The sequence below is a fragment of the Sceloporus undulatus genome, chromosome 4 (genome assembly GCF_019175285.1).
Source record: "Sceloporus undulatus isolate JIND9_A2432 ecotype Alabama chromosome 4, SceUnd_v1.1, whole genome shotgun sequence".
In the NCBI taxonomy this organism is placed as follows: domain Eukaryota; kingdom Metazoa; phylum Chordata; class Lepidosauria; order Squamata; family Phrynosomatidae; genus Sceloporus; species Sceloporus undulatus.
This window is the reverse complement of record NC_056525.1, coordinates 145,266,351-145,281,049: the sequence shown is the minus strand read 5'-3', so window position 1 is coordinate 145,281,049 and position 14,699 is coordinate 145,266,351. Positions and strand designations below refer to the sequence as shown.

Sequence of the window (14,699 nt, the reverse complement as noted above, 5' to 3'; positions counted from 1 at the left end):
TCCATTGAGCCTGGGATCTCTTATCTCCTCAGAACCTGCAGCTCCTAATGATCTACCCCTCTCCATTTTATAGCAGGAACCTGCATCCTTATGTCAGCTCATCAGAGCTGGCAATGGTCTTAAAGAAGTTTGCCTGAGGGAAAGAGGAGAAGTGCTAGGCTCCAAGCCAGAGGTGTTCCACTTATATTGGAAGGGATGAAGAATGGGAAAGGTCTTCTGGGTCCAGAGATATAAAAATCTTCAGTCCAGCCCGGGTCTGATGGAGCAGTGTGGAAAAAATACTTAGTTTAACTTGGTTTATATACTCTCCATTTATGGTCAGCATATGAAGATGGAGCAATGTATGAAGAAATGCTTACTTTAATTTGGTTTACATACTTGCCATTTAGCTTAATTGGATGATCCTTGGAATGATATAAGAAGGGAAAGAAAAGCATCTCCCTATCCACCGTCTTCATAACATGCATGATTGTATACATCTTTGCCATGTCCCTCCTTCCTTGCCTTTCTGAGTTTAAGAGCCCCAAATATTGTACCCTTTACTTAGGTAGGAGACTGCTGGCTCTTTGATCATTTTGATTGACTGTCTCCAATTTTGATGTTCTTCTTGTGGTACAGTGACCAGAACTTTATGTAGCTTTCTATGTAGATTTTCTATTTTCACAACCTGAAGTGACTTTTGGCTGCTGCTTCCATCAAGAACATGGATTGAACTTTGGTCAGAGCGTTTGTGGGATGTTTTTGGCATGGGTAGGAGGATTGGGTGGATCTGGTGGACTTGGATACAAATACAGCATTCAGGGGTTCAGGTAGCCCGTGAGCCACACTTTCCCCACCCTTGTTCTAAATGCTGGATAAATATGCTTATGCATTCTGCCAGTTTTGAAAACATAACAATTATCGCTTTTTAACCATCTGAGAGAAACCAGTCTAAGGAGCATGTTACATATTTTTATTTTACAATTAATGTTCCGTTACAGGCCGGCGCTGCTGTTTGCTCCGCGAGGGAGCCGCAGCAGCCAAACCGCACAGCTCCCGCGCGGAGCAAAAAAAGCTCCAAAATGGAGCTTCTTCCCGCGTCGCAGTTATGATGCCGCGAGGTGCCAATGGCGCCCTCGCGACGTCATAAGCTCCATGTGACATGCAGACGCACAGCGTCCGCTACATCAAGATGGCGGCAGCCGTGTGGAATGGCCGCCGCCATTTGTTACAGACAGAGTCTGTAACAGGAGTAGGGGCGTCTAGAAGAGACGCCCCTTTTTTAAACTGGGACGTCCTGGGGACGTCCCAAATGGCGGTATGTAACCCGCCAATAACTTTTTTTAGTTAAAGATCTCTCAAATGGATCCAACTGATCCTGACAATTTGTTGACTTTTGGTGTTTCATTAAGGTGTGGTACTTCATCATTTGTCACTACTATCTGCTTCAATTCCTCAGACTTCTTTTCTCAAAATATCAGTTCAGGTATGAATATTTGAGCTTGTAGTAAAATCAGTGCAAGCAGACTCAAATAAATTAGTTCTATGCTTCTGTAGTCTCCTTGTCCTTCTTCGGTTCTCATTTAACTTCCGTGTTATTTAAAGAACAACTGTCTCCCTCACTAATTTTCTACTTCAGGAAAAGTATTTAAATATTTTTAATTGTTGGTCCTAATGTTCTTAGCAATCTGCTCCTCAAAATCCATTTTTTTTTTTTGCAGTTCTTATTGTCTGCTTGCCTTTCTTTTTGCATATGTTAATGTTTTCTTTTCTTCTCATTTAGGAAACGTGTCCATATTGTGCTCTGGTTTGAAAGGCTTTGTTTAGCTAATGTAGCTCTAAACCATTGTTAAGCTGGAGAATGTAAGGAGGAAGGAATCTGCATTTGAAACAAGGGGCAGAAAGAAAGTGTGACTTCCCAAGGTTGATTCCTCATTTATAAAATACAGGGTCCAGGGATACAGTTTCATTGGCAATTGACTTTAATTTAGGAATGCTGTGTGCCTCATGCATTGTACTAGATCAGCAGTTCTCTACCTGTGGGTCGCGGCCCCTTTGGGGGTCGAACAGCCCTTTCATAGGAGTTGCCTAAGACCATCAGAAAACACATACTGTATTTATGAAGTAGCAACAAAAATAGTTTTGTGGTTGGGAGTCACCACAACATGAAGAACTGTATTAAAGGGTCATAGCATTAGGAAGGTTGAGAACCACTGTACTACATGGTGATAGTAGAGTGAAAATAGGGCATCCTGGGAAATAGGGCATTCTTCCTCTCTGCTGGGGGTAGGCACCAAAATGGGTCTGAGGAGCGATTTTGTGCCCAGGACCCTCCACAGTCTGCATGGACTGCCAAAAATGACAGTTCTGATAAGGATAATCCTACATGGGCAAGAATATTCATAATGCCTAACTTTGCATGAAAAATGCACATGGTTTTAGGTTTCACTCCTCAAATCTCTCTGTTTGTGTATCGAAAACAACATTTTCTGAATTATTTCCAGTTCATGACTTATTCTGTCTATTTAAAAATGTATGTTGTCTTTTGACGTCTGTGGAAAACAATATTACTACGCTGAAAAGAGATTTTATAAAAAGAAAATAGCTTTCTGCATAGAAAGTGCTGTTTTCTGTGTAAGAAACTTGTTCTTTGTGCAGAAATCATGTTTTCTGTACATAAAATCCCAAATTCAATTTTTTTTTGCACAGAGTACATTCAATATGATTATGATATTTATTTCTTACCCACCTCTCCCCACGGATCAGGGTGGGGAACAGTGACCAACAAATACACAATATGCGTTAAAAATACACATCAGTTTAAAAGAACAAACAAGACCCAAGCCGCTCTGAAAGCCTTTAGGGCTGAAGGGCAGGGTATAAGTACTCTAATAAATAAATAAATAAATAAATAAATAAATATGTTGTATGGTTGTAATCCCTCCTCGATCCATAGAGAGAGGCGGGAAATATAAAATTATTATTATTATTATTATTATATTAAAACAAACCACATTTTAAAATTCATCATTTAAATCTTACAATTTAAAAATCATCTGGATAGACCTGCTGAAAGAGATTAGTCTTTAATGTTGTTTTAAATTCAGACAGCATATTCAGCTGTAAAATCTCTTCCAGCAGGTCTTTCCACAGTCTAGAGCTGGCTGATGAAAAAGTCCCCTGGTTGACAGTTGCCAACCTAGTTCTAACGCAGAGGTAAGTGTCCCCCAGAGGACCTGAGTGTACAAGGTGGATCATACAGGAAAAGGCAACACCATAGGTAACCTGGACCCAAACCATTATAATCTTTGAAAACTGCACAGTCTCATAGTGCAGGGAAAGACAGTAAAAAAATTTATTGTAGCTTGTGAGAATGAAATTTATGAAAATTTACATCCCTGATTAGAAATGCTTCAAAAATGTTCACTTGTTTGTGGAGCCACTTTCTCTCTCTTTTTTCTGCAGTAGTCTTTGCTTTCCCTTCCCACCACTTCTGACCTCTTATTGAACAATCTTTGGCAGCCATGTTGGAATTGTGCCAGCAACTTCCACAGTCCTTACCCAACAGTTTACACATTGGCCTCCTTTGTGATTCCTCCCTACCAACTTTGTCTAGAGCTAAATAACTTCTTTGCTACTACTTCTTTATGCTGTTGAGAGGAATCTCCTCTGCCATGATTTCATACAGAAAATTCAGCACTCACTAGCTATTTAGTGTCTCTAGATCACTGAGCATGATTCTGAACATAACCATTTTGTGATACCTTTTCTTGCCACCTATTGACCATTGTATTATTAACTTTGTAGAAGTGTGAGGTATCTTTTTAATACAAGACTACAGAAGGCCCAGTGGATCTGTGATCTTTGGTCACAGACTCCATTTGTTGCCATTATACAGATTATATTTAAAAGATAAAGCGTTAGGAGAGATAATAATAGTCTTTTCCCATTTGTGTGTTTTCTGTTAGCTCTTTAACAGCCAACACAGAATAGAGAAGCAAACTCACTGAAAATTGAAGTGCATTGAAACAATTGTTTGCTACAGTGACATTTCAGATATAATTAAATGTGCTCGGGTTGAATACATTTGGGGCTAGTGATCCTATATTATGATTACCAATAATTAAAAGTGAAGGGCTGTTTCAAATATCAGAAGCTGAAATGTCATTGTCGTTCTGAAGTATGTTACCAAGAATAAGGAAACATTTAATAGGCATCTGCTAGAAACAGGCTACAATATTATACAATGTTTTAGAGCAGTGACAGAGAACTTGTATACCCCCAGATGCTGTTGGACTGCAACTTCTATAAGCCATAGTCAATACTAAGTCTAACAATGAGGGATTATGGGAGCTGTAGTATATAACAACTTCTTGGAGGTACATATACCCAATCCTTATTTCAGAGTGGTGATGGTATTATGGCTGGCTTGGCTATGAGGACATTTGAGCACTGGAAGACATTGCACTAATAAAGTAGGCAAAGTTTTAAAGTTATATGTTTTTTGTTTTTTGTGACATTTCTTTCTGGTGTTGCTGTTGTTTTTGCATCTTTGGTATGAACAAGATTGTCTGTGTCATATTTCCTATATTCTCCTTGCATGCCATACTCTTATCTGCAATACTGCTCACACTTACTACTCTCTCAGGCCCTATCTGCACCAGTGCAGGGTAGTCCAGAGTATTCTGGCCCCAAAGCTGCACCAGCCCTTTTCCATTGCAAAGTCCTCCATTCTGATGCTAGACCGTACGTGTGCCTTGTGGAGCCACCTGGTGCATCTGCTACCACCACAGATCACTTTGCTCTGAAATCAGGATGAGGTACACAGTGATGGTTACATGGCTGGCACCTTGTTCTGACCTCAGAGAAAGCAACTGGTAGCAGTGGCAGATATGCCAGATGTGTGATCAGCTGCCCTGTACCAGAATGGTACAAGGAAGATCTGGAGAAACAGGGACTTTTTAAAATCTGGGGTAAGAAGAGTAAAACTCTGTTCTGGTGCTGAACTGGCTAGCCATCGTCTGTTCTGCTTGCACCAGAAGGGGGTTTTAAGCTGTGTGTCGTCCAGTCTCTGAGGGAATGGGTGAGGCTATTGTATTTGGCCCATGGCTTTTGCCATACTGCAAAATTAACACAGTTTGACATCACTTAAACTATCATGGCTACATCATATGGAATCCTGAGATTTGTAGTTTGTTGTGGCACCAGAGACCTCTGACAAAGAAGGCTAAAACTACAAATCATAGAATTCCATAGCATTGAGCCAGGGCAGTTAAAGTGGTGTCAAGCTGCATTAATTCTGCCTCAGTTACACAGTCACACTATGTAGCAGCTTCCCTAAGAATTTACTTACACCAGACCCCTTCCTTCCTAGTTTTCACTGAGAGATCAGCATCATTCATCCACTCCTTGGCCTGTTTTCCATTCTCACCTCTTTGTAAGAATTTTGCAGTTAAGAACAAGTACTTGGGCTTACTTTTTCCCTCTTCCCTCCCAATGCCATTTCTTCTAGACAATAAGCTTGAGAGCATGTGTTGTGTGTGTGGTTTGCCTTCAAGTTGTTTCCAACTAAAGTGAACACATCACAGGGTTTTCTCGGCAAGTTTCTTCAGAGGGGAGGTTGCCATTGCCATCCTCTGAGGCTAAGAGAGTGTGAGTTGCCCAAAGTCACCCAATGGGTTTTCATGGGTGAATGGGGATTCGTACCCTGTTCTCCAGAATCATACACCACACTTAGCTTGAAGGTACAGACGATCTTATTGTTGATCTTTTGTTATTGAGCTTTTTTTCCTGAAGAGCAGAGTAAAAACCCACCAAGCAAGGAATTGATTAATTATGTTCACCCCCACAACCACCAATACAGTGTTAGAGCTATCTCCCCATTTTGCTTGACTCTCAACTTCAGACCTATGCTTGCATAAGTGAGCAGCACAAAAGTCACTGGGACTAACAGCAAAGAAAATGAAGAGAGGGTGGTTTTAACATTGAAAAGAGTGCACAGATAAAGAGTGCAGAATCCTTCCTGGGCCAGTGCTGCTCCCCTCCACCTCAAGTACTTATCCCTGAGTATTTTCTATGAGTATAAGCCCATGTTCCAGAACTGACTAGCAAAAACATGGGGAGTGAGAGAGTGAAACTGCAGGAATATCACAATGTATACTGAGCACCCCTTCTCTTAGGTATCCTTTTTGCTGTTGAACTCAAGATCCACAAACATCTCTTTTTTTAATGACAGGACAGTTCTGTGACAACCTGTACATGGAATTGCCTACATCTTGTACAGCTTTGGCTCTGAGCAATGATGTGGTAATATCTTGTTTGTGCCTTCATTTTCTTCCTACTTATGGCAACCCTAAGGCAAACCTATCATGGGGTTTTCATGGCAAGATTTGTTTAGAGGAGGCTTGCTTTTGCTTTCCTGTGAGGCTGAGAGTGGGACTTGAAAGTCACCCTGTGGGTTTCTATGGTTGAACAAGGACAAGAACCCTGATATCGGGAGTCATAATCCAATGCTACACCATGCTGGTTCTCAACGTCTTCTGTATCCTGGCCATAATTTGTCTACAGTTGTCAAATGTTTCGGTCTGCCAAGAAAGCAGAACTTTTCTCTGTTCTGTTTTATCTGGAAGACAACTGTAAGTCAGTGTCACCTTCAGTCCTTGTTCTTTTTTTCTGCTTTTAATGTAGAAATAAACATGACAACCAGGGAATAAGATTCTGCTGAGAAAATATACTATAGATTCTAATCCAGAAACACAATTACTTTTTGCTCATCCCTTTCTGGGTGTAGCAGATTTTAATAATTTAAGGGACAGGAAGAGAGAGACAATACAAGATTGAGCCTGACCCCTGGAAATACACTGAAATAACTGTAGTGTCAGATAACGTCATTTTGTAGCATCAGAAAATCTGATCTCTGCAACCACATTTTTCCTGTGAATGCTACCCTGAAGTTACAATTTTAATTTCTTCCATTCTCACTTTTCCAATATACCTAGGAAGATAAAGGAGCTTTACTGAATGCCATACGGACTTAAATTTAATCAAATTATTCAAATCCTTTTAAAATGTGTTGGGTCATCAAATCTATAAGTTATTGAAAAAATATATTTATTTGCAAATCAAAGGGGTTTAAGTACTAGTGTTTATTGGAAAAGTAACATGGGTCTGAAACTTGCAGATCCCAGTAGCATTTCATCACTGACCACAAATGGCCCTTCGTAACAGGAATGAGGGAAGGCTGTCTGTCATAGAAAGGGGAGATTTTACTTCCTTCTCAGTTCTGCTAAAGGAAGTTGCTGCTGGGTCAAAGAGAGATAGCAATTGAATGTAACCCATTATGTCATTTTTTTTAATGGTGTAATAATATCTAACTGTGTGAATCCAGCAAAGAAAATTTCATATGCACTCATTTTGAGTGTATGGTTGTGAAAACATTATGGCTACTCCTTGCTTGTACACTACATATTGTCTAAGATATTATATAGGAATGAGGACTTGTAGAACTAGGGATTATTCAGAAAGTGAAAATAATCCTTCTAGGATATGGGTTAAATCTTCATTGTTCACATAAATTTCAAATGCACCCGAGTCAGCTTTTTGAAGGGAGAGGGTTGCCAAAAAAAATGCCCCTTTCAACCCAGGATAATCAATCTTAGTTCCCCCCCCCAAGTTTTCCTAAAAGATTTGCATTGTTGGATGTGTCACTAACTGATGTGGATAGACCCAGAATAAACCACGATAAAACTCTGCATGCCTTGAATGTGTTTCAAATACATCCGCATCCCAGTGCTGATACGTGTTAGCAACAGCACTCACAGAGATGCACATAGATGTGGCTCCAATAAAAAAAATAGTGTGAACAACAGAACTGGACTGTGTGAAATTATTCTCATAGACCCAGAACAGATGGGCCAAATGAAGCAGCTTCTGGTTGCTTTGGAGGCCTGCTTATTAGAGGATGCACACCTCCAAAGCAGCTGGAAGCTGCACCAAGACCACACTCCTGTCCTTTGGACGAGAGCAAAAAAGAGTTGGGATGATCCAGTTCCTGGAAGTGCCAGTTAGCCTCAGTGAGCACAGCCCACATTGGGAGCAGGCTGTGATGTCGACCGAGTTTGGACCAGCTTCAGGCCGGAACAGAATCGGGCAACTCTTTCCCGCCCATCTGCTCCAGCCCATAGCACTAACAAAAACAATGTCTGGATAACTCCCTAGTGAGGCTAAAACATGATTGATAATTTCTGATAATAGGGATATTTTTTTTGAAGATCACCAAGCATTAAAATTGGTCAAAACAATAACTCAGAATATTTGCTTTTCTTTCCTGTATTTCCCTCTTTATTTGTTGCTTTTTAAATGTGATTCCTCCTCCTTTTTTTGTTTTTGTCCTTTCCAACAGGCAAGTATGCCATGCGGGACCTGGTTCATCGGCTTCCAGGAGGTAACAACAGTAACAGTTCAGCAAGCAAGGCCATGTCTGATGATACCGTTACTGCCATTTGTTGCACTTTGCATGAGGTCATCACAAAGAACATGGAGAATGCCAAGGCCTTACGGGATGCAGGAGGAATTGAAAAGCTTGTTGGCATTTCCAAGAGTAAAGGAGACAAGTATGTTTTGTAAATCATCTCATGCCTATTAGTATAATTAGCAATAGCAAGCAAGTACATTTCTATACCACTTACCAGTGCATTTAAGCACTCCCTAAGCAGTTTACAATGTATGAGGTAATTGCCCCCAACAAGCTGGGTACTCATTTTAGTGACCTAAAAAGGATGCCAGGCTGAGTCAACCCTGGAGTCCTGGGATCGAACTCACAACCATGTGTCTGTGGTTGGCTGCAGTATAGGTAACCATCCACTGCACTATCTGGGCTCCCTATAATTGAATTGTCTGCTCTAAAGATTTTCTTTAATTCTGTGGTTTATCATGTATTGCTAAGCTTGACAATAAAGATGGGTTGGGGGACAGAAGGTGAATAATCTCACATCAATCTATCTGACACTTGTAGACATTATTGACATTTGAGGTATCGTATTTATCTGCACACAGTAGTTTATGGCTTAACCTACCAACACTGGCCAGCACTGCAGGAATTAATCATTATTTTTGCTACTTATAGGAGCAGGTTTCATCAAAAAATGTTTGAAAAGTGCATCCTCACATGACTTCAGTGTGGTTGTTCCTTTTCCTTAAGAGGTCATTCCTACCAAATACATGAAGGGGGGAATGTATGTCAATGCAAATATCGCAATTAACAAGAGGATAAAATGTGGTGGAACATAATGTTTGGATTTTTTAAAAAATAGAAACACCCTGTAAGTATGATATTAAGAGAAGAGATGAAAATAGAACAGGCAGCATACCCTTTATTAAAAAAAAACTTAACAAAAATATGACATGGTGTTACATGTTATAATTTTCTGTACCTTATTTGCTGTACAATATTTGCATTTGACAATAAAATCTAAAATTAAAATCCAAAAAGCAAAGAGAATGGATTTTGGTACTGCGATAGCCACATTTGAATGTTAACCTATCTAAGAGAGCTAGTGTGGCTTGGTGGTTTGAGTGCTGAACTATAGCTCTGGAGACCAGGGTTATTTTCCCAGCTTGGCCACAAAACCAAGTCACATTTCCTCAGCCTCAGGGGAAGGCAGTGGCAAACCTCCTTTGAAATCCTGCCAAGAAACCCCCATGATAGGATTGCCATAAATCAGAAACTACTTGAAGACACACAACAACAATAACATGTGTAATCCAAAATGATATGTTTACTTTAGTTTAAGTTAAGTTTCGGTGTGGCAACTATAATGGAGAGAAAACTGAAAATGAAGACAAGTTAGATGATAAACAAGTTTGGAAGGAAAATAATATATCTCTAATTAAGACAAGGTAGTGCAGGGGTAACAGAAAACTGAGCGATCTTCTGGATCAGTAGAGATTACCCAAATTTCAGCAGATTCTAGATATGTAACTGGGAAATAGAAACGTGGAGGAATGTAATACAGTATTTGCCTCATGGAATAAAAAGAATATTATAGGGCCTGAACAGACAGGCCAAAATAAGGCTGCTTCAGGTCACTTTGGACATGTGTTGTTTAAATGATTCATGTGTCCTAAGAGGCCGGAAGCTGCGCCAAAGCCTCACTCCAGTCCTAAGGACTGGAGCACAGCTTTGGTGCAGCTTCTGGCCTTTTAATATGTATGTGTCATTTAAATAGCATACTCCAAAGTGACCCGAAGCAGCTTTATTTTGGCCTGTCTGTTCAGGGCCATAATCTCCAAATTCTTCTCTGGCTAGATTTAAAATTCAAGACCCTTCCCCTTTAAAAGCTCTACTAGCTGGTCTGATCTTTACAACGACAGTGTTGATATGGCTGACATTGCAGTTGTCCCTGGAAAGGCAGTGATTCCCAGGTCTGCTTGGCATGCCACACACCAAGGAAAGGAGAGAAAGGGAGACTCATCTCTGCGGTCACCATAGCTACTTATTCCCACTAGCCACATTGTAGTGAGAATAAGTAGCTATGGTGACAGCAAAGATGGGTCTCTCTTCCCCCCCCCTCTCTCTCTCTGGTGTGTGGCATGCCAAGGAGTCCTAGGTATGAGCTCTGAGGAAATCTAGATATGATGACACCATGAGTTCTGGTTAAATGGGAGGAAAAGAAGGAAACTGGGGTTGATATGGAAGTCAGCCAACCTGCAATCCCAGTGAATCCCCATTGTGTAGGGATGTATCCTTATTCCACAAGTTGGAAATGAGAGTTCAACCATCTCATTTTAGGGACTAATTATACAAATAAAGCATAATCTTTTAAAAGATGACACATCTTGAACACTTCTGTGGAATTATTAGACATTTAGATACATATTAGATAGCATCAAGAAAAATGGGAAAGAGACTTGAGAAGGAACATTTCAGGTGAAATTTTACAAGTTTGTTTAGATAGTATCTGAGTTTGACTAGCCTGAATATATTCTCCTGTTCAGAGAAGCCTTCCCAGGCATTGCATAATTGTCGCTTACTATTTGATGTTCTTTTGGTTCCTGTTTATCGAACCATTTCCTGTATTGCTATGTACTGTATATGTATTATCCTACTTGAGAGTATGTCTTTTCCCTGGAAGATGATTAACCATCCATTATGAAGCCAAGCCCTCCCTCCAGTCCATCTGCCTTGGTCCAGGCCTTGGAGGTAGAGGGGAACTGCTGGACCTCTTACCCTTTCCCTCCACCACTCCCTTCTCCTTCTGTGTCATGTCTTTTTAGATTGTAAACCCAAGGGCAGGGAACCGTCTACTTAACAAGATTGTATGTACAGCGCTGTGTAAATTTACAGCGCTTCATAAATAAAGGTTAATAATAATAATAATATAACAATGGGTCGTGTTGGTAGGAGAAGGGGAAATATCAGAGGAAATTAATTTCCTATTTATTGGAAGTGCTGTAGGATAATACCATATTGGAAATTAATGCTGAGTGATATAAGATAAATAAAATATTATGAGCTTTCACTAGATAATTATTTTTCTTCTACTGCTTAGAATCCATGATAATTTTGAATGATTTAGAAAAGTAATCAGGATGGCAATAAGCTACAAATGGAGGCAGGGAGCTAACAACACATAGAACAGACTACAATGAAGTAGTTAATGAATGTTGAAGACATACTGTTTATGATGTAATAGGCTAATATTTTCAGAGTTATAGACGGAAACCAACAATATGTTCAAAAAGTACTAGGCCTATTATATTTCATTCATGTTATGAAAAATAATACAGGAAGCTATTGAGCTACAAAGTTGATTTCCCATCCTCCTCATATTTCAAGATGTTGACAACTGATAGTTAAATTGTCAGATTTTGTAAACTTGTAATTGCGTATGATGGAGGGGGTTCTTAGAAATATTGTTGCATATCAGTGTTTTCAAAGAGGATTCTTCACTGTGAAGACTGTAGTTTCATCTTCTGATCATTACCATATATACTCATGTATGAGTCAACCGTATACCCAAGGTAGGTTTGGGGACAAAATTATCGATTTTGAAAAGTCAGGTTAAAATTTAGGGACATGGAACAAAGGATGGGCCAAAACAAAACTTACAAAACTCTAGTAGGCAAAATTGTTTGTGCTTACCCTAAAGTCTGGATGGATAAGGGGGAAACTATGGTAAACTATGGCTGGATGTGGGAGGGTGGCAACCAGATGTGGACAGAGCTAAAATAACACATGTGTCAAAATGGATGTAAAGTCAAGAGTTAAGGTACGGTATTAACTCTTTTTTAAAAAAAGGAACCATTCTTTGAGTAGAGTGGTGAAAGGCAAGAGCTTAGTCTGTCCAGGGAGAATAAACCCTTTCTACTCTCTCTGTGCTCCGTTGAGGAAAAGTGCCAAAGAGACCTGCCACCACCAGTATTTTCCCACCCAGGCATTAAAAAAGGGCAGAAGTGGTGCCATGATGGAGAGAGTAGAAGGAGTTAGTGCTTCTTTTAGCTGGGTAGTCTAAGCTCTCTTTTGCCATGCTACTCAGAGAAAGAGATGGTTCTTTTTTTCCAGTAAGAGTTAAGGTAGTTATATTGACCCATGGATACGTCAACCCACTTTTTCTTGGGGGGGGGGTCAATTTTTTTAACTAAACTTTCTAGACTTATACATGAATAAATATGGTAATTTGTTTTAAAGTAACTGATTGAACATGAAAACATATTGTCTTGTATTCATATTGGTTAATGGGGCTGTCCTACCCATTCCATTCCATTCCATGAATGGTGCTGCTGTGCAGAAGTACTGTAGAATGAAAAGGCCCTGTTTTGTGCAGTTAAGACCTTCACTCTCAAAAGTTTAGATACAGCACATGATTTACTTGTTTCACTCTTCAATCTGTGTAAGATCTTATAAAAACGCAATTAACATGTGTTGGAGTCTGTCAGCATTTATACAGTGCCCCTGAGGAGACCCATGTCCATATGTGTGTGTTGTATGTATGTTTGCCTAGAACTACTTGACTACTGTGATCCAGGAAACAGAATGACTAGCTGAAAAGGCCTCCCTAGTTATATATCGCAGTCAGCCCCGATTCTGAAAAAATGCGACTTTGTGATCTACCACTGCTAGTTGTCTCAAGAGTACTTATTAAATCACTGGACACAACTAAATGCCCTCAGGCAAGGTTCTTTATCTCACAGTAAGACATCCTTTAGTTTGCAAAACAATGCATTACAGACAAGAAATTGCACTGATAGAGAAGATCACTTTGAATCAAAGGTGACAAATTCAGCAGCACACGTTGTTAATCACAATATTACCATATTTTCTTTTCTCAGTGAGATGGGCCAGGTCAAAAACTCTATGGTATCTCTTGTATATATTGTTTAGTGTGTGCTAGTTTGAAACATTACTGCTTTTTATTATGCAAATGCCTGGATATTGTCTTCCAGAAAGTCTAGATAGGAACATCCTTTGCTTTAGAAGGTCCTTTTTTCTAGAGAAACTTCCTAGCCTTAAGGATCTTTTCCCACCATAAAGCCCCTTTAAAGCCCCAGATTCCAATGGCAGTTCATTAGGTAGAAAGAGTCTACTTGAAACTTTCATCTTCAATCAAGAATTCTAAGAAGAAGAGGCCTGCATCCTATTTTGGGGGGCCTTGCTCCTTTTCAGGCTGAAGTCACTCTTTCAGCAGTCCTCACTGCATCCAGGATTTTTGGCCAGAGAATCTTGTTACATTATTCTGTTTTTTAAAGTCCTGGTCTGGATTAGTGGACTTTCATTAGCCTGTTCTTTACTTTGCACTGCTCCAACCAGGAGTACTACACTCCCCTGACCAAAGAAGAGTAATACTTGTCACTCCTAAAATCTGTCTTTTGTGGGAGAGATTCCCTGCACATTGCAGCTCCCGCATTTGCCCCCCACCCCTTTTCTCTGGTGTATGTGTCTGTGTGTAGATTAGAGAAAGTATTATATTGTCCTTACTTTTTAAAGCCTTCTCTTCTTTTTCTTCTCATCTTCTTGGCAGTCCCTAAACTTCTGATCACTTCACCAAACCCTCCTAGAAAACTATGCTCAGTTTTAAAAAAAGAAAAATAAACTATGATGTTAGATGGCTATCTAAGTGTCGTGTATACTGTTTGAAGATTTTCACACTGGTACTTACCATGGGTTAAGCATCGGTAAAACATCCCTGAAGCGTGAAGGTGTGAAAGCCGGCTGCACTTCTGAAATGTCAGTGAAGCATCCCCTCACCTCTACCATCCTTGAATCATTTGTGGAGCAGCCACTTCCTGTTAATGGAAACTTTGCGTTAAAAGGAAATGGCTGCTCCGCGAATGGTACAAGGACAGTGGAGGCGAGGGGACGCTTCGCTGACATTTCAGAAGTGTAGCCGGCTTTCACAACCGAACGTTTCAGGAACGTTACTGGCGCTTAATAAGCACCAAATTTATGAAGCTCTACCATAGTATTTGCTGTTACCCAATGTATATTTTGATTCTTGTGTGTGTGTTCAGTGAAATGCCCCTTTTAGATAATTCTGTGTGGATGTGGATTGTTGAATCCAGTTTGCCTAAGACACACTATTGGCAAGGGCCCATTTACACTACGTATTTATAGCACTACATTTCACTTTAACTAACAAGGCAATATCTCCAGGAACCCTGGGTTTTGCAGTGTAGGGAAGGGCATTTAGAATTCTCAGCCAGAGAGCTCTACTGCCTCATCA

At 40.0% G+C, this 14,699-nt stretch overlaps 1 protein-coding gene across 4 annotated transcripts in view; it reads left to right on the top strand.

Moving 5' to 3' along the window:
* CTNND2 (catenin delta 2) overlaps positions 1 to 14,699 on the top strand; it is a 557,661-nt gene that overhangs the window by 496,121 nt on the left and 46,841 nt on the right. For all 4 annotated transcript variants that reach the window (XM_042464992.1, XM_042464991.1, XM_042464993.1 and 1 more), the window contains one exon: positions 8,381 to 8,591. In XM_042464992.1, the coding sequence (XP_042320926.1) occupies positions 8,381 to 8,591 (211 nt within the window). The remainder of the gene's footprint in view (positions 1 to 8,380; positions 8,592 to 14,699) is intronic.